A 22,808-nucleotide genomic window follows, 5' to 3' on the forward strand; every position below is an offset into this window, starting at 1 on the left:
CGGCGCGATCACATCCAGCGAGGACCACCAGCGCTTACTCGAGACCTGAGTCGATGTTCTTCACTTACAGTTCTTGTCCACCGGAATTCATCCTTGCTGAAACTACTGTCTGGGAAGGATTTTTCCTAGTGTCGGTGCAGGTCTGCGCAGGCTTCAAGGCAGCCAACGTTGAGTGGTGTCTGAGTTCGAGGTACGCCGAGGTACCAGTCGTCACAAGACCCTCCCGCAAGCGCATGTGTATCTCCCTGTTCATGCAGTCCTCTATCTCGTTATCACGCCCACTCCTCCCACTAGCCCGCAATGTCCACGCTCTGATAAGTCGCCGGCCTGTTCCTGAGAACTTCAGTGCTTCTCAAATATCGGCGCTCTGTATGCCGCCATACGGAGCCGGGCTATCCTCCGCACTGCTCCTCCTCCTCGACTCTTGTCCTCAGGCTCAGTCTTTCTAGCGCAGGATGTCCCAGCCTGTGCGAGCGGAGGCAGTCACTGCTGTCCAGGACGTGGTGGAGGTGAACAATCTCAGCAAGGTCCCGGATACGGAGGTTGAGGTAGCAGATGTCGCGCCAATGAAGAGAGAAGAGCCTGTGGTCACTCGGAGGGTGCGTACATGTTCTTCCTGACCAGTATCGAGAGGTTTCACTGAGTGCCGTCCATGCAGGAACTGTGGAGTTACTACTGTATGTTAAAGTCTGGTCGTACACGTCCACCCGCAGACCGCTAACTGCAATGTACAGTGTACTATAACGGAGACAACGTGAGTCTCTTTCTGTTCATGTACTGGCGAGGGATCTCTGACAGCACGTAAAGGGAGTCGGGCCCAATGGTTTGTCTATAACTTTCAGTCACTGAGGCGTCGGTATTGACCGCGGACCGACCCAGGGTACTCCATGACGCTCTTTCAGAATCTGGCAACTTCTGCTGGCTGGGACCCTTCGCAAGGCCCCGGATCCACATGCACCACCTCTGAGCAATGTGTCCTCCCGTGGGGAAGTGGTACTAAGTCGGTCAGCTCCATCGTGCTCGTCGCAAACGGTCTCAGTTTTGCGGTACGCTCAAGTACTTTGTAGTGTTGGAATATCAATTAACTTGCCTCAGATCATGACCCTCATATTCACTACGATCGGCTCGGCAGCGGACTACGGTACATTCGGACGCTGGTTACTGCTCGCCATCACTGTCATCTGCTGGGCTGCCCAGTTCGCTAGCATGGCTCTGACGGGTATGCTTTACATCCCTATGATGGGATTCTTCCGTCTGACGTCTACAATGTCTCGCAGAGCCGTCTCGCTGGGGAGCCGCAATGGCGATATACATCATCTCCTTCGTCTCATACGGTGCTACCCTTGTTTTCTACGCTGCAGCATTCCCGCGGCTTGCGCGTAACACTCCGCATGCCCGCCATCTGCGCGACAAGCTCGAGAACCAGGAGGTCTCTCGGGAGGAGTACGAGCGTGAAGAGAGCTTAGAGAAGAACCGGGTCAGCAATCTCAGCACGGTGCGCGTTGGATTGGGTTTTAAGCCTGCTTGTTTGTGCTGATGAGTGAGCTATAGTGGCATAGCAATATTGGGTACATCTTTGTCCTATGCCTCAATTTGTCGATTCTGCTACCGCTCGCGAACAATGCTCTCGTCGACAACTACACGATGGTCCTGTGAGTCCTCGCTACTTTGCCTCTGCTCCGCCGATCTCATTTAGTGTAGGACGAATATGTATTGGATCATACTCGGTATATGGTGGTGTGAGTACTCTTGAGTACACTGGTGCATAGATTTTGTCTTAACCTGCCGCAGTCATTTTCCAGCAGCCTCGACCTGGCCTCCGCTCCCCAAAGGCGAGCACTACCTGACTATCGGGTGGAAGCAAGTATGTAACTACTACCCCCCACTCTGAACTCGTGCGCTGACGCGTTGTTTCGCAATAGATCTGGATAGCTCTGAGACAGTGGAAGAAGCTGCCGTACACCTTCATCTACCTCTTCGCGTTCTTCTTGCTCTCTGACGTAAGTCTGCAAGACTACGTTCAAGATCTTCTCACAATTTCCCCGCATTTTAGGGTCTGAACACCACGGGAACGCTCATCTCCATCTGTCAGAACGATCAGTTCGAGTTTCCTTCCTCAAGAATACGTACCTCGGCCTCGCGCAGGCCTTCACTTCCACTGCCAGGTACGCGGAACAGTTTCATCAATCACAGAATTCGTGTAATGATCATTTTGGCAGCACAATCGGGTTCTGGTGGATTCAGAAGTATTGGAAGATCCCCACGAAGAAGATGGTGAGTGGCCAGCGTCGTTCCGGTGTGTGGATGCGGTGCTCAGCGCTATGTTCAGTTTGTAGTCACAAACGTGGTCACAATCCTAATCCCGTTGTGGGGTATGATCGGGTTGTGGACAACTAAGTTCGGGTTCCATCAGGTCTGGGAGTATTGGTGAGTTTGCCCATGTGTGCTTCGTAACCGCAGCTCACTCTGGCTTCATCTCAGGGCATACAACGTTGTATTCGGCCTGTTCCAGGCTCCGTATTACGCGTTCTCACAAACCATGATGGCAGAGCTCGCACCGCCCGGGTTTGACAACATGGTATGCTCATACCCGACAACGTGTACCCAGGCTGACCAGCGTTGCTTGGGAACGCAAGTTTTCGGACTGTTTGGCCTGTCGAACCGCGCGTCGTCGATGATCGGCCCGAACGTCATCCAGGCGATCATCAACAACACACAGAACAACTGGAAAGGCTTCCCGTTCCTCTTCGCGCTGTGCACCGCAGCGAGTATGTCATCTGGTTCGGTGCGTCGAATTACCCCTTTTTGGGGAAAGGCTGAACAGCGATGCCAGGCGTGGATGTGGAGAAAGGCCGCCGAGACGCTGTCGCGTGGGCGGATCGGAACCGGTCGTACGCGGAGACGGGGGTGTATGTCGAGGAGGACGCCTCGCTAGACTCCAAAGACTATGGAAAGAAGGCATGAGGAGTGGATCTTTTTTCGCGAGGATCCCACGTGCGAGGATCGTCGAAGTTCATGAAGTGTTATGACGTTGAATGACGCTAGAGCAGGGAACGTACTACGCGATACGTTGGCCGTATTCTAGGATGGATGGCGCGACACGACGGTGTCCAGGTCGGACAGGGGCAAGTTCAGTCTATGTTTCTGAGAGGATCACTTACAGCGCGTCGAGGCCTACTAATATGGTGTTAGAATGAACACTGACCACACTACCGAGGACATGCCTCGTAAACGAGAGGCTGCTCGAATTCAATTGACGCACGGATAAAGCATTGCTCTCCAAGAAGGCTTAAGTGGTTTCTCCCGAGACTATTTAGACGTGTTGCCGATGGTTAGTTTGCCTACCGCTGCGTCAACATTGCTGCTTCGGCAGCAGAGGTTCTCGCACCATGGTTGGTACTATGTAGTACTTGCTTCGATTTTCATGCAAACGCACCTACCTCTTCGAAACGACGCAGCGTGCGGCCTTCTCAAGATTTCGACGTCTACACACGGTGTTGAGTATTGGTCCGTATCTCTTCCCTATTGATGTCCTTCTGAGCCGCTGACCATGGAGACTGACAGCTCACCGTCGTCCTTGGGCTTTCGGATGTGTCATTCCTTTTCTGTCGCCAGCCACGTTCACAGCCGCCGCTGATACCCAGCGCCGCCCTGCACGTTTCCCCTCCTCGGGTAAGTGCTCATGTCAAATCTATGTCCCCTAAACAAGTCTGATAATCAGAACACCGCCGACAAACAGCTTTGCCATACATATGTCTTCTGATTGCATGGTGTGGGCGTCAGGGCATGAGAGCTTCACAGTTCAACACGAGGCCTTCCAAAAGCAGGTGCGCGCATCCCGTGCAGGATGAGGGTGGGACCGTGTCGGCATGGTCCGGTGTAGTCGGGAAGTCCTCAAGGCCTCAGGCCTCATGTGCGATAGTTCCCGCCTCTTGTACCGCCGGCCTCCGTGTGCCCAAGCCTACGAATGGCTCACACCAACTGACTTCCGAGTCCTTGCTACCACTCCACCGTCGCGCAATGGCGCTGGAGAGTTTGTTCTGCATCGTTGCGCGGTTGATTGAGCGGAAGTGAAACGGGCGACGGAGACTATGAGGAAGACTAACCTCAAAAGGTGGTGTGAGATGCAATGTTCTGAATCCATTTCAAGTTGCCTCGTTAGCGCTCTATCATACTAATAGGAGGGCGTGGACCGAGCGATCATATAGCCTTATACGAAGCCAGTAGGCTATGATAGTGCGAAGGCTTATCCCAGACAATATGGTGTGAAGCAGGTATTCACGTAGCGATAATTGTTGAGCCTGTGAGCACACTTCCGCTAACAGGACATCATATGCGTTCTGTAAAGACGGGCGGCATGTTGAAATTCAGCGGCTGTATACAAGCTGTATAGCATCATGATATTGCGTGCCTGCTATACCGCAAGAATCGTCACGTCATGGTGCACTGATAATCTCAGGTCAATCGGGCACAGTACTATCGGATGGTATCACAATGCGAGCTTCATTTCATCGATGGTACAACGCAGCTAGACTTCACAATACACATTCCCCCCAACTGCGACAGGCTTAGTACTCGGCCACCACGATCTCGTCGGTGTGCTTCGCAGCCTCGCGCTTCGCCTTCTCGCGGTCAACGAAGTCGAGGCCCTTGGTCTCAACCAAGCGGTCGACAAAGGCACCAGCGAAGCCAGCACTGGGAGCAGATGAGCGCAGCACATTCAGCAGCAGAGCGGACACTTACAGAAGCTCCTTCGCCTCGGCATGGCTCGTGGGCTTGCCGTTGGCCGCGACGTGCTTCTCGTAGGCCTTGGCGGCCTGTGTAATTGCGGTCACTAACGGTGTCCAGCGCGCAAGAAGTTGTGAGCAAGCCTACCTCGTAGGACGCAGCGCCTGCGATCAGCTCATGGGAGAGCTCCGCCTTGTGGGGGGCGTTGTTGACCTGCAGAGACACAAGGACATTGTGAGGGCGAAGTCGAGACACGGCACACATAGCGAACGCACCTCGTCGTAGGCCGCAGACTTGTCGGAGTCGTCAAACCAACCCATGTTTGCAAGTGTGAATGTGGATGAGAGTAGTAGTAGAGGAAGGGGCTTGGGTTGGGACGGACTGTGCAAGGGGCCTTATATACGCTTCGGATCGGCGAGTTCCTGACATCACCTTTCCATAGAAGGCTGCTGGCCCTTGGGCGTCGTCGCGCACGCTCGAATTTCGTTTAGCCGATGAGTCTAGAGAGGGGCCTGAAATAGCAATCACAACTGATTGTGCTGATTCGGATCCGTCCAACAGCAACGGCTGCTATCTCCCTTCCGGCCCCAGGGCGCTGCGATGCTGTGGTATCGCCATCCGGGAGTCCATCGCCAACTGTCACGAGTGCTTCAGGGTGAGCAACCAGCAGACAGAGTATTTCATTACTTCGCGCTCAATCTCGTGCACAATAGATCTGGATGCGCAGTCTTAGACTGGCACAGACGGCCGGCCGTGGCAACTCAGGGAGCCCCTGTGTCCTTGTTCACCAGGAAGCAACAGGGGTAGTGATACCGTGTCTCCACCGCTCGTCTCGCAGCAACCAGCATGGTGCTCTCCTCTGAGGGCCCGCAGTCGGTGGCGTCAGGCTCCGGGGCACCGAATCACAACAGGCCTGATCGCACAGCCAGCATGACGTGCTCAGAACAATCGAAGCAGCATGAATTGAGGATCGCGTGAGATGAAGCAGTTCTCTGCTCCTCAGGCCTCATGAGAGGACAACGCCCCACTTGCCATGGTGATCACCGCATGGCCACTGCCATTGGAGAGATCATTGACTGCGATGGTGTGCTCATGTGTTGTACCGATGGACCGATGGCGTCTGGCAGGTAAGGCGGTCTCATCAGCGAGGGAAATCCCCGGCTGCGCAGGAGGGAACCATGCAAGCGAGCACAGGCCTAATTGTGCGAAGCATGCATGATACCCTCCTTCGCGAGGCTACTTTTTCAGGCAAGCCATCATGCTCACATGCGAGCAGTCAATGGAGCAAGATGCATGCGTAGCCGGTCCATACATGTGGTGCGGGGCGCGTTCTTACTACGACGAAGCGCTGGAATGATACGCATCCGTACCCTCCGCCATAGGTCGCTTTGCCATCCTGACGAGCACTGTATTCGTTCGACAGGGTCAGCTGCAAGAGCTGTTCAAGTGTCCATGAACTAGTTTGCGTACCAATGGCCAGCTCTGTAGCGTGGTGCAAGGCAGTTGAAGCGTCTGCACCGTCACAACTCATTGCGCCGGTTGACAACATCATGACCCATCGTCCTGGGCCTCCTAGCCATGGCAGGTAGCTTGCGAAACCAGTTCTGCAGATAATGGGGCTCTAACGACAAACTGTGGCGAGTGATAGGATGAACAGCAGTACTTGTACTTATGCACCGTGTGTGGAGGACACGACCTGGCGGACCAGTGGCGGTGGCACGCACCCGCCGCCGACGTGGTTCAAGACACGATCGGGACACGCGCACGTGCCTTTCACGTGCTTCCGTGCGAGAGTCGGCCCGAGCGGGTGCATCATCGAGGAGCCGCCGGCGGGTGCAGCGTCCGCCACACTTGCTCTGCTACCACTACAATCTCGACAACATATATCCTGCTACTCTACGAGATACCTACCTAAACTTAATGTCGCAATCGAAGTACACCGCGGATGGCAGGCGTACCGCTCGTTCTGAACTGGACGTAGATTACGTCGTTGAAGCGTACGTACTCTGGCCTGTTACATGGTACTCGTCTGGCTGAATATCGCGCATAGACATATACAAGCGTTCTCGCAAGCACTTCAAACGGAGGATTTTGACCTTAATGATGAAGCTCCTAATGTCACAAGTGCACCGATGAGTCCCGGACCTCGCGTACGGAAGATCTCTGCGCTCTCCGACTTCGCCCCAGTCAATATCAAGGTAAAGAGGTAAGCTGACAAATGCGTTAGAGTACTGGTGTGTTCCTTACAGACATTCAGAAGGAGGAAACCGAGTCAGCCGGAAAACAAGCGGCAAGAATGGCTGTACATAATCGTGCGATGGCCGCTATTGGTGCGTCTCCCGATGACTTGGACACCATCTGCCTAATCGTTTACAGGGCCTCATATTCCTATTCATCGCGATGGAGTTTGGTATGTACATCCTGATTCGGCAAATGGTCAACGCAAAGGAGTGGCTGTCCGCATGTGAGCATTCTTACTGTTGCACTCTTCGGTTGCTGATGCAGAAGGTAGGGCGAGGCCGCAAAGGAGTATTGAGACAACGCCTACGGAGTGCACAAACATATCAGGTGCGTCGACTGAGATAGTCCGGCATATCCTCTGTCTGAGTGAGCCCATAAGGAATGGAAAGATGCCGCCCTCGTTCTAGACGAGTATATGCGCTTCGATGAGTGGAAGCACGCAGACGAGGATCCTTTCTATGACTGGAGGCTGGTCAGGAAAGTCAGGAAGTCTTTGAAAGCCCTGCGAGAAAAGGGGGACGCGCGCGGACTTGTCGGAGTCCTTGAGACTTCTCTCCGTACGAACTTCGCTGGGGTGGAATCATCGAGGTAAGCTCGCTGATTGGGTACCGTTCGCTACCTCATCTAACACTTTCTAGGTTGTACAGTGAGGTGAGGGATAGGATCGATTACTCGGGGATGATTCTCCAGACTCACCATGATCTTACTGTAGACTTTCTATGGGACGAAGGACCTCGTCGAAGACTACATCAATGAGGAGGCGAAGGCCCTAGAATTCGTGCGCGAATCTACGGACCTTTCAAACGACGAGAAGCGGCGTTTCTTCAAGGGTGTGAATACGAATCTAGGAACGTCTGCTCTTTGCCTGTCTGGTGGTGCTTCCTTCGGTTATTGTATGTGTGCGATGAAAGACACAACTTCTGTGACTCACATCAGCACCTCTGTAGACCACTTCGGCGTTGTGAAGGCCTTCTTGGACGCCGGACTGATGCCTCGCGTCATTTCGGGCACGTCTGCGGGAGGTGTCGTAGCGGCTATGGCCTGCACACGCACAGATGCAGAACTGAGACTTCTGCTCACTCCGGACTTGGCCAAACGTTTGACTGCATTCGAACAGCCATTTCAGGTTTGGTTCAAGAGGTTCTGGTCTACCGGCGCTAGGTTCGATGCCGTCCACTGGGCAGAAAAGGTAAGGCATCGATCTTGACCGCGATCAAGGACCGCGACAGATTATCACCGTTCACTAGCTTTGCTTCTTCACGCGCGGTTCCATGACATTCCGGGAAGCGTATTTGAGAACCGGGCGGATACTGAATATCTCAGTGGTCCCAGCTGATCGGCATTCGTGAGTAGTTCAGGCAATTGTTAGCCCTGACCTGTTGCTGAGGCCACCGTTCAGACCAACGAAGCTGTTGAACTACATGACGGCGCCAGACACTGTCATCTGGAGTGCTCTCTTGGCATCCGCAGCGGTCCCCGGCATCTTGAACCCTGTCGTTCTGATGCAGAAGTTAAAGAATGGTTCCATTGTACCGTGGAACTGGGGAAGCAAGTTCAAGGACGGCTCACTGAGGTAAGTCCCGCAGTCACGGGCTGGATGCTTTCTAGGCACACTCACACCATCACCAGAGTTGACATCCCTGTGCAAGCACTGAACCTGTACTTCAATGGTATGCATATAGCTGCCGGTGAGGAACGATTGATGGATACTGATAGTTGGACAGTCACACATCCGATTGTGTCTCAAGTAAACCCTCACGTACATTTGTTCTTCTTTGCTCCGCAAGGGTCTGCTGGCAAGCCGGTGGCGCATCGGAAGAACAAGGGTAAGACTGCTGGCGCTGTTGACCATTCGTCTAGCTGATTGGAGTTGTCAGGATGGAGAGGGAACTTCCTGTTGTCGGCCGGGGAACAATGGCTGAAACTCGAGCTCACGAAGAATTTCAAGGTATGTTTATCATATGGCCCGGAGCCGCACAGTACTCACTCTTACGCCGCAGTTGATTCGTGATCTCGACTTGCTGCCACAACTTTTGGGGCAAGATTGGTCCAGTGTCTTCCTGCAGCGCTTCGAAGGCAGTGTGACGTGAGTACACTGGGATCGTATCGTCTGCTGTGATCAATCACTGAATGGCGTTATGCTGCGAATGTAGAATTTGGCCACGGACGCGCTTCCAGGTACGCTGATGTGTATCTTTCGTGGCCCAAACAATTCATCAACCTTCTGATGGCTCAGGACTGGCTTCATATCCTTAGCGACCCTGATGAGGCCGAGCTGGCCAGGATGCTTCATGTTGGACAGCTCGTTACATGGCCGAAGGTAGGCCGATCACATCTCGTTGTAAATGTCTAGTGGTTGACAGTCTGCCAGTTGCACATGATTGAGAATCGCTTCCGGCTCGAGCAGCAAATATTCCTTGGACGTCAGACCGTGCGCAAAGCCATGCAGGCCCGCGGCCAAACAGCCCGCAAGGGCGAAGCAGCACCACAAGGACGCATTCCCGAACCCAACACAGGCACGAAACTACCTGTTGTCGCCGGGACGCCAGTCGTTTCAACACTATCGGAAGGACCCCTGCCCATGGACACGGATGCCGAGGCAGCCTATCTGTCGCGCGCGCAGAGAGAAGAACAGCGAAACGCAGCGCCCGCGGCTGCTCCTGGCCCTTCGCAGGGCGCCGGAAGCTCAGAAGCGCGCCGCCCGTCTGGCAGACGCCGGCGTGTGCAGAGCGTGGCGGAGCAGGTTGAGAAGGAGGCAGCGAGGGATGAGCATCACGGCCGAGCGACGCCGGATCCCCTCCTTCGCCGCAGCCCGGCGATGTTCAGCAACAGCAGGCCTATGCCCAGGCACGCCAGGCGTCGACGTCGCACGCGAGCCCGGTGGAGTTCCTACGCAGGCTGGGCCAGGGGTCGCCGTTCTCGACGTTCGCGTCGTTGAGGGGGAAGAATAAGCTGCGGGCGACAGACTTTCCACAGGAGGCGGGCGGCGAGCCGGTGTACTCCGGGGATTCCTCGTCGGATGACGATGATCTGTCGATCATATCGAGGCGGCAGCGACATTCCTCTTCGTTCGACATTCGGACTGACTTTGAGAGGAGATACTCGCAAGTGGCAGCGAGGATGGAGAGTACTGATTATTCACGTTCATTATCAGTCGCTGCTCAGCGATGTCTATTTCATTGGATGGGGGGGGGTTGTCTGTTACGGACTCATTTGCAACTCGACGCCTCGATATACATACGTGTGCACACATCTGCTTGTGTTGTAGTGTAGATTTGAAAGTGTATAATCGTAACACGGGTTTTGCATGCTAGCTGCTGGCTCGTGAGTCGGAGTCGAAGTCTTCGGTGGTTCGTAGGCGCCCATGGGCGCTTACACGGTCATGTGGATGTCACGATGCGCCACAGGCGCGTCGTGTGCCGCTTTTGTGAGTGCGTCCACATTGAGGGCGGCATTGTACTTTAGAGTCGAGTTGACATTACTCTCGAGGCAGCTTGTGCACGAGTCCACCACCAGGCTGCTCCTTCTCGAGAGGCATGTCGACGAATAGTAGGTACCCGACCGGCGCTCCTTGCGTATCGGACAATCTTCCCACGGGCTGGAAGATGAGGAGAGGACTGCCGTCGAGCGGAGGGTCTATGCTCCTGCTCAAGTGGGTCAGAAGATGCCTCGTGTGCCCTCCTCGTTCTCAGCGCCCCGGGTCTTGCTATCTGCATCCTCTTCCTCGTCCTCACGTCGACTGGCAGCATATTTCAACGGCTCTCGAGGTACTTGCACAGAGTAGCGTCGCGGACGATCGTAAATTTGCACTTCCTCCGGATTTCGGGCGATCCCTGTGCCCATCCGCATGGCGAAAGGAGCGAAAAGACAACCGAAGCAGAAGGCCCAGGACAAGCCTGCAGATCCTCCGCCCTTTGTGGAAAATGCAGTCGCTGTCGATCCTGCATTAGCTATCACCGAAAGCATACCGGTTCCACCACCAGCGGTCGTCCTTGCATCCGAGCCAGCGGCGATCGTCTCAATCGAGGAGAGTCAGCAGGGCGTTCCAGGTATGTCAGTGCGCTTATCTGCACCACGTAAACTTAGCATGAACACATAACAATAACAATGTCGCTTTCCCCTTCATCGCCCCCGTAATCCCCGCGTTTCTGCATCTGCCCTATCATGCCCCGTGCTCGTCGCGGCGCCATCTCTCAACAACAAGGTGGCTGGTCTGGTGCTCAGGATGATGGGGCTACGGGTGCGGACGACGGCTGGGGCGCAGGCGCGAGTGGGGGTGACTGGGGCGCGAGTGCCGATGCTGCTGGTGATTTGTGGGGAGGAGGCGCACAGACCAACGATCTTGACTGGGGGACATCCGGCGGTGCAGCTGTCGGTGGCTGGGACGATCAGGCAGCATCTGCAGCCCCGCCAGCCGAGCCGACAAAGAAGGAAAAGAAGTCCAAGAAGGCGGCTGCTGCTGCCGCTGCCGCCTCTGCGCCGCCCGCTGCGACGTTCGCCGGCCTGCCAGCGAACTTTGGTGCGCCGCCGGGGACGATCTCGCTGGCTTCGCAGTCGCCCGCCGTAAAGGCCGCATCAGGATGGGGCGTCAATGAGGGAGGGGCTAATGGTTCGCCCGCCGCCAAGGCCGATGACGATGCGGGCGATTGGACACCAGCGACAGCTGCAGGCGGCGATGGCGCATGGCGCGACCCCAGCGGAGGTGCGCAGAGCACGTATGCCTGGCCGGTGCCCTCGTCTGCTGCTGCTGCCGCACACCCACCGCCTCCAGCACCGCCTCCCATGCAGGCGCCCACAACCAGCACTCAATCACACGGGGCGACCGCAGGCGGGTGGAGGAACTGGGCTAACGAGGCCCGTGGGCTGTCGGCCAACTTGAAGGTGACTACTGCTTCTGCTTCTGCGAGCCCTCTCCCTCCTCCTCCTCCGTCCGCACCGCCTTCCTCTATCCTTCCGCTCGCTGCTGCTGCGCCTCAGAAGGACAGGCCTGCGATGTCCCCGGAGCAGCAGACCGACCGTCTGCGCTCGCTGCTCACGCATCCGAGTTCGAGCCACGCTAAGAGTGCTCCTCCACAGCCGCAGCACCCAACGTACATGAGCTCGCCTGCGGCAATGGATAGACGACAGCAGGCAGCGTTGTACCAGCAGGCCGCTGCGGCGATCGGACGCCAGCTCCCCCACCACCAGCAGAAACAGCAACAACCAAGTCTTGTTCAGCAACAGGCCTCGCTAGCACGGCAGCAAGCAGAACAGGTGCTGCAGCAACGCATCGCGCGGGCGCACCAACAGCAACAACCACAGCACGGCGGTGGCAAGAGCAGCAAGCCATCCGCGCAGCCAATACAGCAGTCCGACAGCTGGGGCAACGCTGGATGGGGAGGTGGCGGATGGAACACAGATCCGATCCCGGAGGAGGACGAGGAGGAGTATGAAGACGACGATGGATGGGGTGAGGAGGAAGAGGAAGAAGAGGAAGAAGACGACCGGGGAGAGCAAGACGGGTATGGCTATGGCTGGGGGGTAGGCAAACAGGCTGCAGATTGGGGACAAGCTGCCCAGCCATCATCGGGCTACGGCCAGCGTGTGCGTTTCTCTCCGACTATATCTTACCAGGCCGAGTATCCCGGCTCTCGCGCTCCGCCTCCCGCCCCTGCGCCTCCCGGCCCTGCACCTGCAGCGTTTCATCCTTCTACCGCCGCGCGCCCACCCACTGCTTACCACCCTTCTGCTGGCCAACCCAATCCGTATCACCCTTCTGCTGGTCAACCCAATCCATACCAACCTCCTGCTGGCCAACCCGGCCCTTACCACCCTTCTGCCGCCCCACCCTCCGTGTCGGCCACCCCCGCCGCATACCAACCAGCCCTATGGTCTAATGCCACGAATCCCTCCCCCTCCAAGACGTTCGCCATGGCCTCCGGTCTGCCACGGACAACACAGACGACCGTGTTCGAGCTACAGCCGCCACGGAACGGCCTCGGCGAGAACTCTTTCGCCACCTCTCACGGACACGCCCTGATGCCCGCTGAGCGCGCTCTCTTCTCGCGCGATCGACCAGTGAGGCAGCGCATCCGATGGTCGTTCAATCCGGACAAGGACCCGCGAGTCTCGAGCCTGCTGAAGTGGGTGACTGCGATGTCAAATGGCCTCGCCACGATCGGGGTGAGCGTGTCATCGCCAGTATAATGGGCACCTGTACTGAAGGAGTCCTTCGCAGCTGCAACGCTTCCTCGAGACGGGTGAGCGAGGCGCGCTCGTCGCCAACGCCGACTACCGCGTCCCGGGGACCGCCCAGCCGGCCTTCGACTGGGTCACAATGGGGCAGCTCCAGAACACGCTCGACCGCGTCCTACAAGAGTCCGTCACGCTGTACGACCCCGCCGAGCAGGTCATCGTTTTCGTCTTCCTCCTCTCGAACTCGGGCAACAGCATGGCGGTGTGGCGGAGAAAGCTCAGCGTGCCCGAGGCGCTGCGGGAGACACACGACGAGGACATCCAGGCGACGAAGGCAGAGCTGGAGGCGGATTACCCGGTGTATGTCGACGAGTGAGTCGCCGGCCACGTGTCTCTGCCTCGCTTTGCGTGTGCTGACTTAGATATTACAGGCTGGCTCCCCCTGCCGAACCCCCCAAGAAGAAGCGCAACTTCCTGTCCAAGCTCAAGTGGCGCAGAAAGGAAAAAGAACAAGCAAAGTCATGACCCGACACGTCTCCATGTTTCTCTGTTTGATTACTCTACTCCCCTGGTGTTAGACTTCGGTTTGCTCGTCGTTTGCTGTCGATCCTCGCTACTCAACTTATCACATCATACTATTGTCGTCGCTGGATGTATCCCTTCTTGCCCAGTGTATCATAGCTGTCTCACTGTACAATAGATTGCTCACAATGGATGGATGGACGAATGGATTCAGGTCACAATCACTACCTGGCAGTCTGATATCGACCGACTTCGTACATCGACTCGTACTGGGGTATACACGCGGGTTTGAAGCTACATCACTCTCGCCGAATGGGTGCCTCCTCATACCAGATCGAGAACAAGCAGAGCAGAACAATGTAGAACCGAACAGACAACTAGTAAGTAGGGAACCGTATGATTTCATAATGCATCGGGCGACTCGTACACTATGAACAAGGGACGCAAGCGGTCAGTGGTCAGCGAGCAGCGAATGGCGAACAGGAATGAAAGACGTCGCGCGCCCAGGGGGAGGTAAGTAAACGTATTGACGGATGGGGCCAAGTGTCCAAGGGGCATTAGGGGCGTCTGCATGAGAGAGGTTTCAGTATGGACCAGATAACGCATTGCAAGTCATAAATTCATGAGCATGTCGTAACGGATATGATGCGTGGCAGGGGGAAGGTCTGAGGGCAAGTCCAAAGGCGGGTCCAAAGATACCAGTATGTGGTGACTATCATGTAAGGTGCAGCGTTCGCGGCGTGATCAGCAGGGTGGGAGGTGAGGGGCGGCGGACCCCACAAGGGCTAGAGGATACTCGGCCATTTCAGCCGGAGACCCTCGAGCCAGCGCATATAGAGCAGTTCGGATATAGGCGACTTGCGTGTCGGGGAGCCGGGCTCGGCGTCGCCCGGTATTGGTGACGAAGACGAAGGAGGCATGCCGCTGATCTCTTCCTCCTCGGTGACGATGAGCCCTTTGGCCGTCATCTCGCTCTTGCGAATAATCCGTCTGTGAGGGAAGAGACCGCGTGCCGTCTGTACGTGCTGCCGCACAGCAGAGTTGCTACGGCGGCGATGAGTGAAACGGGGCAAATCGAAAAGGGGGAAAACTTACTCGTTGATGCCGGCGAGTAGGTCGAGAACAATGTTGTAGGCAAGCTCGGGGTTGACGTCCCTCAGCTCTTCGAACCCTCGGGAGATCATGCTCAGCGATTCTATCTCGCGAGCGTCCATGTCGTCCCTTGTTGCCTAACATTACGAAATCAACGACCCGAGAAGAAATGCACGCACTCCCGGTCTACACACCTTGTCTAGTATTGGCAGCAATACCTCGTCGACGAGGGACTTGCCTGCCTTCACCGCCTCACTCGCTACTCTCCTATGCGGAGTCTTCGTACTCGACGGCGAAGACGGCGCCGAGTTCGATCCCTCGCGGCTCCTCGTCGTCCCGACATACTCTTCGCTCATCCTCAACGAGCGCACCGTATCCACCTTCTTCACCGGTCGGATCGTATCGACGCCCGTGCCCAGATCCGCCTCGCCAATCACAGTCCCATTCGCGTTGTTCCGTGCCTGGTAGCTCGCCCTGCGTGTCGTGCGCACTGAGCCCGTGTATGCAGGCGGCGGCTCGTTCATCGGGGGCGTCGCAGGCTCCGCACTGCCCGCCGTCTCATCGCTCACGTTGTCAGACATGAGCGAGGGCACTGCCTTCTCGTCTGCGGGCGGGCTCAGCGTTCGGATGATCACCGTCGAGTGCTGCGCGCCTGCGTTCATGCCGAGCGGGAGCGGCGCACTCCCACCTGTCGTAGCCGCCGTTGTGTCTATCGTGCCGTCGTTGTCGTATATCGAGGGCTCGTCATAGTAGTCGTCTTCGTCGGGGATCATCTCGGGCGGTAGGAGGTCCCGCGCCATGCTCCGGATCGAACCCATGGCTGAATTTGTCCGGACAGTGTCGAAGCTCCAATCGCTCCGGAGTGTACCATCCCATGCACCGCTATTGCGCGCGGTCGCCTGGTACATTTGTGGTGCCTTGCCTGGTGCGCGGGCACGGTAGTCCTGGTACCGCTCGACGAGCTCAGTAAGGTATGACGTTTTCCGAGCACTCTTGATGAACCGGTGTTGTAGGAGATCTTTGGCTGAGGGGCGCTGCAGATACATTCAGTATCGATTCGTACAGTCAAGCGTGAATAACTCACGGTGTCAGGATCCTTTGTGAGGCACTGAGTGATGAAGTCCTTAAAGGTCGCAGAGAAGGCACCTTCCAGGGTAGGTGGCTTCGCTTTCGGGATGAGGAATAATACCCGCATGGGATGGTACTCCGCTAGTGGTGGTTCGCCCTTCGCCATCTCGATCGCGGTGATACCCAGACTCCAGATGTCTGCCTTCGCGTCATAGCCTGCTTGCCTAATGACTTCCGGCGCCATCCAGAACGGCGTCCCCACGAATGTATGCCGCAGTGTACTGGTCAGTTGAGCCGCTACACCGAAGTCTGCAAGCTTGACTTTTCCCGAGGCCGAGAGAAGCACGTTCGCGGCCTTGATGTCTCGATGAATCGTACCCTCGCTGTGGAGGTAGTCAAGTCCTTGCAGGAGTTCCTTGCAAATGACCGCTATGTGCGGCTCCGAAAAGACGCCTGGTTTAAGGAGGTCGAGACAGGAGCCACCGGCCAGGTACTCCATGACGATCCACAGCTTGTATGCGACGACGAAGGAGCCATAGTACCGCGTCACGTAATCAGAGTCAAACTGCGCAAGACTCGCGATCTCCTGCTGAATCTCAGAGATGTCGTCGTCCGAGTCCTCGAGGTCTAACGCGGAGCGTGAACGATGTTCACAGTTGGGCAGCACACCGACAGAGCACACTCACCGATCTGTTTGATAGCCACGATTTGCTTGGTGTCGTTGTGCATCGCTTTGTACACGGTACCGAAGCTACCCGTGCCTAGCTTCTCGAGGAGCGTGTACTGGCTTGCAGGGTTGTTGCTCGGTATAGGGTAGGGCTCCGGCGGACGCTTGTCGCGCGCCGGCGAGGCCGGCGGAGACTTGGTGAGCTGCCTGGGCTGTGAAGCATGGCCATGGTCAGAGCTGCCCGACTTGCGCAGGAGCTTGGAGCCCGATGACACAACACGCTGCATTGCGAGCGACTCGCCGGGGCGGGGCGGGGGCAGTGAAAAAGTGGCGAAACACTACTGGCCTGTAGTAGGCCTAGCTCTGAGACGCGCACGACGACGACCTCTGGCCCCACACACGTGAAGGACCCATGAGGCGAGCTCAACATGCCGGACGTCACCAATCCGCATGACTTTATCTGCAAACACGCGCCCCGCGAGAAGCCATGAGGATCACTAACCTTGTTCATCACCGTTGTCGCCAGTCAAGTAAGTATCGTAGATGGCCGCGCTGTAGCCCTGGACGCAGCGAGGAGGATCACGGAAACTTTGACGCGTGCGTCGGACGAGTGGGGCCGGTAGTCGCGAGAGGCACAGGCGCGGGGCCTGCCTTTTCAGGCGAGTGAAGATGGCGAAGCCAGGTCTGTCGTTAGGGCGATACGACGAGGGCACGGCGATCAGGGTGCGAAGGGAGGGCAGCGGGGAGGGCGAGGAGGAGGAGGAAGAGAGAAGAGGGAAGCTGAGGTCGCGTCGAGCATGACGTGAGGCAAGGCGCGAGCGGAGATCGGCTCAACTTGCCACGATCAGCTCTTGTCCTCCCGCCGCCCGCCACCGCCCCGAACGGCACCAGCCCGCAGCTGCACTCTTTCTCTGAAACACCCCGCCCACCGCGCTATGCCTCATTTATTGCCTCAGTCTTGGCCCGCTCGCTGGCGACGACGGCCGCTGCTCTCACAGGCGTGAATAGCAGCAAAGCCTCCGGCTCGCACGCTGATGGCACACGCACAGATGCTTAGGATAATCCAGCGAGCATGTGCACCCGCATCCGCCTTCCAATCCTCGGCGGTGTCGGCCACCGCCGCTACGTTGATCCGACACACACACTCTGCCTGCATGAGACGACATATGGCATAGGAAGCGTGGAGGGTCGGTGGTGGCGTACAGCATACATGATGAAAACAAAGTCAAAGAACCCGCTCCCTGTCCAGCAGCAAACACCGCGCTCATGCTGCCTTCACGGCGTACTTCCTCAGCGGGAAGTGGATGTCCTTCTTCCGCTGCTTGAGGGTCTTTTGCTTCTTTTCGTGCTGCACAGTATCGCATCAGCACAACGTGCATAACAAAAGTAGTGCCACGCACAGGTGTCAGTCTCCGCCGGATCGCCCGCGTCTTCTTGGGACGCAGGTCCAGAGGTTTGTACTTCTTGTCCTTGTAGAACTCCCGGAGGTTCTGTCTTTGCTTTTGGTTCATCACCGTCAAGACCCGGGCAATCGACTTGCGGACAGTGTTGCTACAGAACCAAGGTTTAAATCAATATAAGTTCTGGGCAGACCGTTCGGATACGCACATCTTCGTCAACTTGGCAGCAGAGCCACCAGCAATCTTCTGCACCCGCAGGTTCAGGAGCTCGTTCTTGAGCTCGGCAAGCTGCTTCGACAAGTCACTCTTCGACCTGGCAGTCCCGATCCTCAGTCCCCTGTCCTGTCAAGCACACAGTGGAAACGTACTTGGATTGCAGCTCATATGCCTTGACTTTGCCGGGCATTTTGGTGATATCTATCAACACAGGCAGACTTCAGTACAGCTGCATCCCAGAAGAACATCTCGGGGACCGTCGGAAACGTCGCCAAGCATGCACATCAATCCCCGGCCGCATGAAGACGTCCCCGACAGAGTCTCGATGCACATAAACAGCAGTATTCACCTTGAGGAGTGTCGTGGAGGGTGTACGCGCCGATCCGGGAATGGCTAGTAGAGCGTGGGACCGAGCGTTTACCAACTGTGCAGTTGCAGCAGCCACAGTCCCACGCTTGCCACCTGCCCTTCCTGGAGTTTGCCGCCGCCCTTTGGCCACACTCGACGGTGGCGCCCACTGGCTTGCGAAGTCGAACTCACAATCGTCCCCTTGAACTCTGATATGGACTCGCGCTGAGAATGGGATCCCCATGAGGAGTAGAACTGCTTAAATCTACACAGATTGTACCAGCTGCCAGGGACACTGTTCGTCTTTGGGTTGTCTGCGTCATGGCCGGGGCGTCTGCCGCGCGATCAATAAAGATGTGGCCCTTCAAGCACCCTTTGTTCTTTTTCTTCGAGCTCCTGTCCCTGGCCTATAAGATCCGTTTCATTTTGACCTCTCCCCTCGTACTCCGCCTTCCCGATTGCTCCCCGAAGACTTTTTTTGCCGACTTACTGCCAGCATGTCCGCGATGTCTCAATCATATCCTCCAGGCCAGACCGCGCGCGACCTGCTCTACCTCTTCCCGCACGTCGAGGACGACACAATGTCATCAATCCTCAATCATTCTCTCCCTGGCGGCGACCTCTACAAGCTAGACTCACGACGCATCCTTGAGGCACAATGGGACCTCATCGACGCCTCTCTAGACGACAGCGCTCCGCCACACACGCTGCGTACCTCCCCGCACGCCGTCGACGTCTACCCCACGCTCGACGCGCTCCTCGTCCCGCTCAACGCATACTTCTCCGTGCTCACTCTGCACGGGCTCGCGCGTGGCCAGCCGACGATGCTCCCCTACTACTTCTTCCGCTACAGCAGCCACCTCGTCAAGATCGCGACGCAGTACGAGTGGCCCGCGGTGCTCCGGTATCACCTCGCGTTCTACGCGCGGCGGTGTAAGGAGATGCGCGTGGGCGAGTACGCTGGGTGGGGGAAGGTCGAAGTGGACCTGATGGAGCAATTCCTTGTGCCACACCAGAAAAACGTCAAGGTCGTGTATCCTAGTGGTGCCCCTCGATCGCGATGTATTAGGTACTGATACAATGCATTCTGCTATTAGTCTCGAAAAAGTGGCTGGACGAAGTGAACTGTGGCGGCGATCGTGCGTGGGCGGGCGGACTAGACTACAAATGTGCGGACGCGGTGTGCCCGGCCTGTGATAATGCGTACACTCTTCTGATGATACACCTCCTTCCAGATACCCACTCCTACCAAAAGCTTGTAGTCGATGATTAATGGGATAGCAGATCGCTTGGTTCATTTCCCTTAGGCGACGGCGAACCCGGCTGCGTCTTCTCCGTCGACGCTGTCTTCTCCGCGAATGAGACGAATCTAATCTCAGCGAGTCGTCCCTGGCCTATATTAGAGATTCACGCACCTGTGAGTTCGCACTGGTCGGCGGGGTCTGCAGCTCCTGCAGCTCCTTTGCCAGCTGCCGCATCCGCTCGATGCCGCGCCTGTCATTAGGACTGGTTACGTATCCGTGTCGCACCTCCATCTCGTGCATGAAGGCTGCGATGTCGCCTAGCGACCTGCCTACGGCTTGCAGCGCAGATGTTAAGGTCCTGCATGGCTCGTTGTGAGCAACAGCCATGCTCAACGGCGACTCCGTCTCCGACGATACTGATAGAACCGACCCTACCTGTTGCGCCCATGGTCATTATCCCTCAGGAAGGTCGAGATCCGCTCGTATCGCGCGTCCTCCCGCTCTGTGCGTCGCCCTTCGCTCTGCACCGTCGCCTCCTGTAGTTCCGCCACCGCCCATCTGACATCCTCTAGGAATTGGTGGGTCTTCGCGTCTGCTTCTTCCCTCCTCGGCCGTGCAAGCTCCTCTTCCACCGCCCTCTTACCCAGGCCTTCTACTGTCTCCTTCACCTCTCCCAACACCTCAAGGATGCTCTCCGTATTCCTCTTCGTCCATGCACGTCCGCGAGCTCCTTCTGCAACGCCGCCGCGTTCGCCGCCCTCTGCTTGCCCATCTCCTCGTGCATCACCGCGAGCGTGCGCCGGAACCCGACCATCTCACGCGCACGTGCAGTTAGCAGGGTGTTTGTGGTGCGTAGCTCGGTCTGCAGGGCGCCGAGCCGGCGGCGGACGAGGAGGTAGGGGACGGCGGCGATGGTCACGGTGCCGAGGACGAGCAGCGAGACGAACGCCCTGCGGCGCTCGTCGCGGTCTTTGGAGGTCAACGAGAACATCGCTGGCCGCGAATGCGGTTGTTGTTGGACGTGTGCGAGGAGAGAGGTGGCTACTTGTGCAGGGAGGGATGGAAACGGTGCGGACTGCGAGTGTGCGACTGACGCGTCTGCCGAGTGCGGGGTGTATATGATCGGCACGTGGTACGCGATTACGATACTTAGCGCCTGCCGGTGAGATCGCCTCTGAATACCTGCGTTCATGGCGGTGCTGATAATATACACAATTTTCCTACTCGAAATGCCGCCAAGAGGGGCGGCGCTACCTTGCTCGCGCAGGTGTTTGGAAGGGGACATCGAAAAATACAATAACATTTGAAAGATCATGAGGCTTCTGAACGTAGACTACTGTACAAAGATCGACGGCTTCTGCTACTATCGTACAAAAATTGAGACATCGCTATTGTACAAGACGAGATCGATATGGAGAGGTCGGGTGCGTGAGTCGGAACAAATACACACTGTTGTACAAGGGGAGAACACTAATACACGGACACGTCGGGAGCACCATTTGTGCGAGCTACAAACCCCGAGCAACCTTCTTGCCCTTTCGGCCATCGACAGACGCGTCGGAGAATCGCTTCGACGGAGACGTAGGCATCGGAGCGGGTTCCCTGACGACCTTGATCCTTCGTATGTCAAGGTACCAGTTGTCTTTGTTGAGTCTGGAAAAGTACTGGTGCGACATGGCGAGGGTGACCCTGACAAGCGCACCTGGCGTGCACAAGGCACAAGTTTGGTACGTGTTCAACGGGTGGTGTACATACCACGTCTCATGTTTACAACTTGAACAGACGGCACTTTCCCACATCATAAACTCATCCGGCAACGCACCTTCGCTGATCGTTATCTATAACGAAGCAGAGCTCTGGCTTGTTGAGATAGAAATCCAGATGCGGGGCAGGGTGCATTATCATTGGTGATTGCTATATGGACGCGAATCAGTATGATGAAAGACAGGGCACTGTATCATAAGTACTAGCATAGTACGTACCGGTAGTACAACGAGACAGCAGTGTACGAATGTGCTGTGCGGGGTGACGTCGCATCGTGGGGGGCATGAATAGGTCTGCGGGCGAATGTACTTAGTCTTCTTCGCGCGGACAGAGGGAGAAGCACGAACTAACGCACTGTCTGCTGAGCCCGTCGTGATCCTGTGGTCAGACATCATTCACAGGTCGGCTTGCAGAGTGCCCCGGGCTGGACTTGATCTGGGATTGTCGGCGCGGTGACAATCGCGTCACCATTTGCACTATCAGCGCGAAGGAGCACGTTCAAGTGCAAGTGAATCAACACTCACTTGAAGACGAACTGCTGCCCTTCCATCAAACGGCTAGCGTACTTCATACGTGACAGGTCAATCCGACAAGCATGCGACGCGGACATGCTGTTGGCAGGGTTAGGGCAGTAATTGTAGCGGAGCCATGGGAAGGCATATGGATGGGCAGGATGGCGGCGGCGAGAGGCATGTCTCTGCCGACTGAGATATAGTAATGGTAGTCGCACACCGTGCTCCAAGGCGCACAAGTAGTTGCAAACAGGACTAGATAGGGAGTCGAGCTCCCGCACTTGCCCATGAAAGGCGAGTGCTGCTGGCAACAGCGACCTGACTGGTTCACAAGAGGGAGAGCAGCATTCGGCCCCGAGGGGCCAGAATGAAGTCCCGCGCTGCTTGTTTTCGAGCCAGCCCGAACGCGCTGGTGGCTGCTCGTGCGGGGCGGGGCAAGTTGAGGATGCGGACACGTACGCGCGGTCGCAAGCGCCCGCACGGTGGCGCGCGACTGCAGCGATGTTACTCACCTCCTGCCGAAAGCACGATTTGCGGACGATTTTTCAGTACACGGAATGCGTGTTTTCGATGAAATGAACATATCTACCAATTTTTTGTCTCTTAATCTTCCACGCTGAGAGCTGGACGTGTGCTAAGGCTACGAACTCATGCGTCACACTCCGTGACAAACGGTGACTGAATCACCATTGTGTAACACGACTAAGCTTAAGTGGTGAATATGGCACAATAATACGAGCATGTTCAGATATGAGGAAGGCAGCATTGTCTAATCTCCATAACTCATATTGGCCCTCGACAGAGAAGCGGAATATTGTAGAGACGCTTCCTT

The 22,808-nt window shown here is 56.6% G+C and overlaps 8 protein-coding genes across 8 annotated transcripts; 4 read left to right on the top strand and 4 right to left on the bottom strand.

The window, feature by feature from the left end:
* The first annotated feature begins 241 nt into the window (after nt 1-241).
* Nucleotides 242-3,398, top strand: B0H18DRAFT_965292 (MFS general substrate transporter). Its single transcript, XM_048043249.1, has 17 exons — nt 242-599; nt 659-701; nt 880-1,046; nt 1,096-1,219; nt 1,278-1,495; nt 1,552-1,652; nt 1,702-1,739; nt 1,770-1,864; nt 1,923-2,000; nt 2,054-2,087; nt 2,108-2,165; nt 2,220-2,274; nt 2,330-2,427; nt 2,482-2,578; nt 2,618-2,768; nt 2,834-3,129; nt 3,193-3,398. The coding sequence occupies exons 1-16, from the start codon at nt 456-458 to the stop codon at nt 2,962-2,964; spliced, it is 1,632 nt and encodes a 543-aa protein (XP_047900875.1). The 5' UTR covers nt 242-455; the 3' UTR covers nt 2,965-3,129; nt 3,193-3,398.
* Nucleotides 3,399-4,287: 889 nt separating this feature from the next.
* B0H18DRAFT_1090933 (uncharacterized protein) lies at nt 4,288-5,096 on the bottom strand. Its single transcript, XM_048032274.1, has 4 exons — nt 5,004-5,096; nt 4,876-4,941; nt 4,744-4,817; nt 4,288-4,695 (listed from the first exon to the last, which is right to left on the bottom strand). The coding sequence occupies exons 1-4, from the start codon at nt 5,046-5,048 to the stop codon at nt 4,569-4,571; spliced, it is 312 nt and encodes a 103-aa protein (XP_047900876.1). The 5' UTR covers nt 5,049-5,096; the 3' UTR covers nt 4,288-4,568.
* Nucleotides 5,097-6,572: 1,476 nt separating this feature from the next.
* B0H18DRAFT_924625 (acyl transferase/acyl hydrolase/lysophospholipase) lies at nt 6,573-10,282 on the top strand. Its single transcript, XM_048041611.1, has 18 exons — nt 6,573-6,725; nt 6,779-6,934; nt 6,986-7,058; nt 7,105-7,192; nt 7,241-7,296; nt 7,349-7,557; nt 7,608-7,620; nt 7,682-7,862; nt 7,917-8,158; nt 8,217-8,314; nt 8,369-8,542; nt 8,599-8,639; nt 8,694-8,795; nt 8,847-8,917; nt 8,970-9,055; nt 9,123-9,147; nt 9,206-9,289; nt 9,341-10,282. The coding sequence occupies exons 1-18, from the start codon at nt 6,649-6,651 to the stop codon at nt 9,905-9,907; spliced, it is 2,343 nt and encodes a 780-aa protein (XP_047900877.1). The 5' UTR covers nt 6,573-6,648; the 3' UTR covers nt 9,908-10,282.
* A 2,597-nt stretch (nt 10,283-12,879) lies between these two features.
* On the top strand, nt 12,880-13,519 carry B0H18DRAFT_1132611 (uncharacterized protein; the record flags this gene model as incomplete). Its single annotated transcript, XM_048035564.1, has 2 exons — nt 12,880-13,131; nt 13,187-13,519. The coding sequence occupies 2 exons, from the start codon at nt 12,880-12,882 to the stop codon at nt 13,517-13,519; spliced, it is 585 nt and encodes a 194-aa protein (XP_047900878.1).
* Nucleotides 13,520-14,450: 931 nt separating this feature from the next.
* B0H18DRAFT_866702 (Pkinase-domain-containing protein) lies at nt 14,451-16,779 on the bottom strand (the record flags this gene model as incomplete). Its single annotated transcript, XM_048039799.1, has 5 exons — nt 14,451-14,709; nt 14,761-14,894; nt 14,952-15,791; nt 15,842-16,452; nt 16,512-16,779. 5 exons carry the CDS (start codon nt 16,777-16,779, stop codon nt 14,451-14,453), a joined length of 2,112 nt encoding a protein of 703 aa, XP_047900879.1.
* Nucleotides 16,780-17,514: 735 nt separating this feature from the next.
* On the bottom strand, nt 17,515-18,496 carry B0H18DRAFT_965315 (ribosomal protein L35). Its single transcript, XM_048043250.1, has 5 exons — nt 18,458-18,496; nt 18,261-18,309; nt 18,101-18,205; nt 17,893-18,043; nt 17,515-17,840 (listed from the first exon to the last, which is right to left on the bottom strand). The coding sequence occupies exons 2-5, from the start codon at nt 18,296-18,298 to the stop codon at nt 17,757-17,759; spliced, it is 378 nt and encodes a 125-aa protein (XP_047900880.1). The 5' UTR covers nt 18,299-18,309; nt 18,458-18,496; the 3' UTR covers nt 17,515-17,756.
* A 466-nt stretch (nt 18,497-18,962) lies between these two features.
* On the top strand, nt 18,963-19,525 carry B0H18DRAFT_1080856 (uncharacterized protein; the record flags this gene model as incomplete). Its single annotated transcript, XM_048031291.1, has 2 exons — nt 18,963-19,478; nt 19,499-19,525. The coding sequence occupies 2 exons, from the start codon at nt 18,963-18,965 to the stop codon at nt 19,523-19,525; spliced, it is 543 nt and encodes a 180-aa protein (XP_047900881.1).
* Nucleotides 19,461-20,858, bottom strand: B0H18DRAFT_965318 (uncharacterized protein). Its single transcript, XM_048043251.1, has 3 exons — nt 20,441-20,858; nt 20,136-20,402; nt 19,461-20,058 (listed from the first exon to the last, which is right to left on the bottom strand). Exons 1-3 carry the CDS (start codon nt 20,689-20,691, stop codon nt 19,851-19,853), a joined length of 726 nt encoding a protein of 241 aa, XP_047900882.1. The 5' UTR covers nt 20,692-20,858; the 3' UTR covers nt 19,461-19,850.
* Between the last annotated feature and the right edge of the window lie 1,950 nt (nt 20,859-22,808).

The sequence above is a fragment of the Fomitopsis serialis genome, assembly GCF_022376445.1.
Source record: "Fomitopsis serialis strain Sig1Antser10 chromosome Unknown B0H18scaffold_1, whole genome shotgun sequence".
Classification (NCBI taxonomy): Eukaryota; Fungi; Basidiomycota; class Agaricomycetes; order Polyporales; family Fomitopsidaceae; genus Fomitopsis; species Fomitopsis serialis.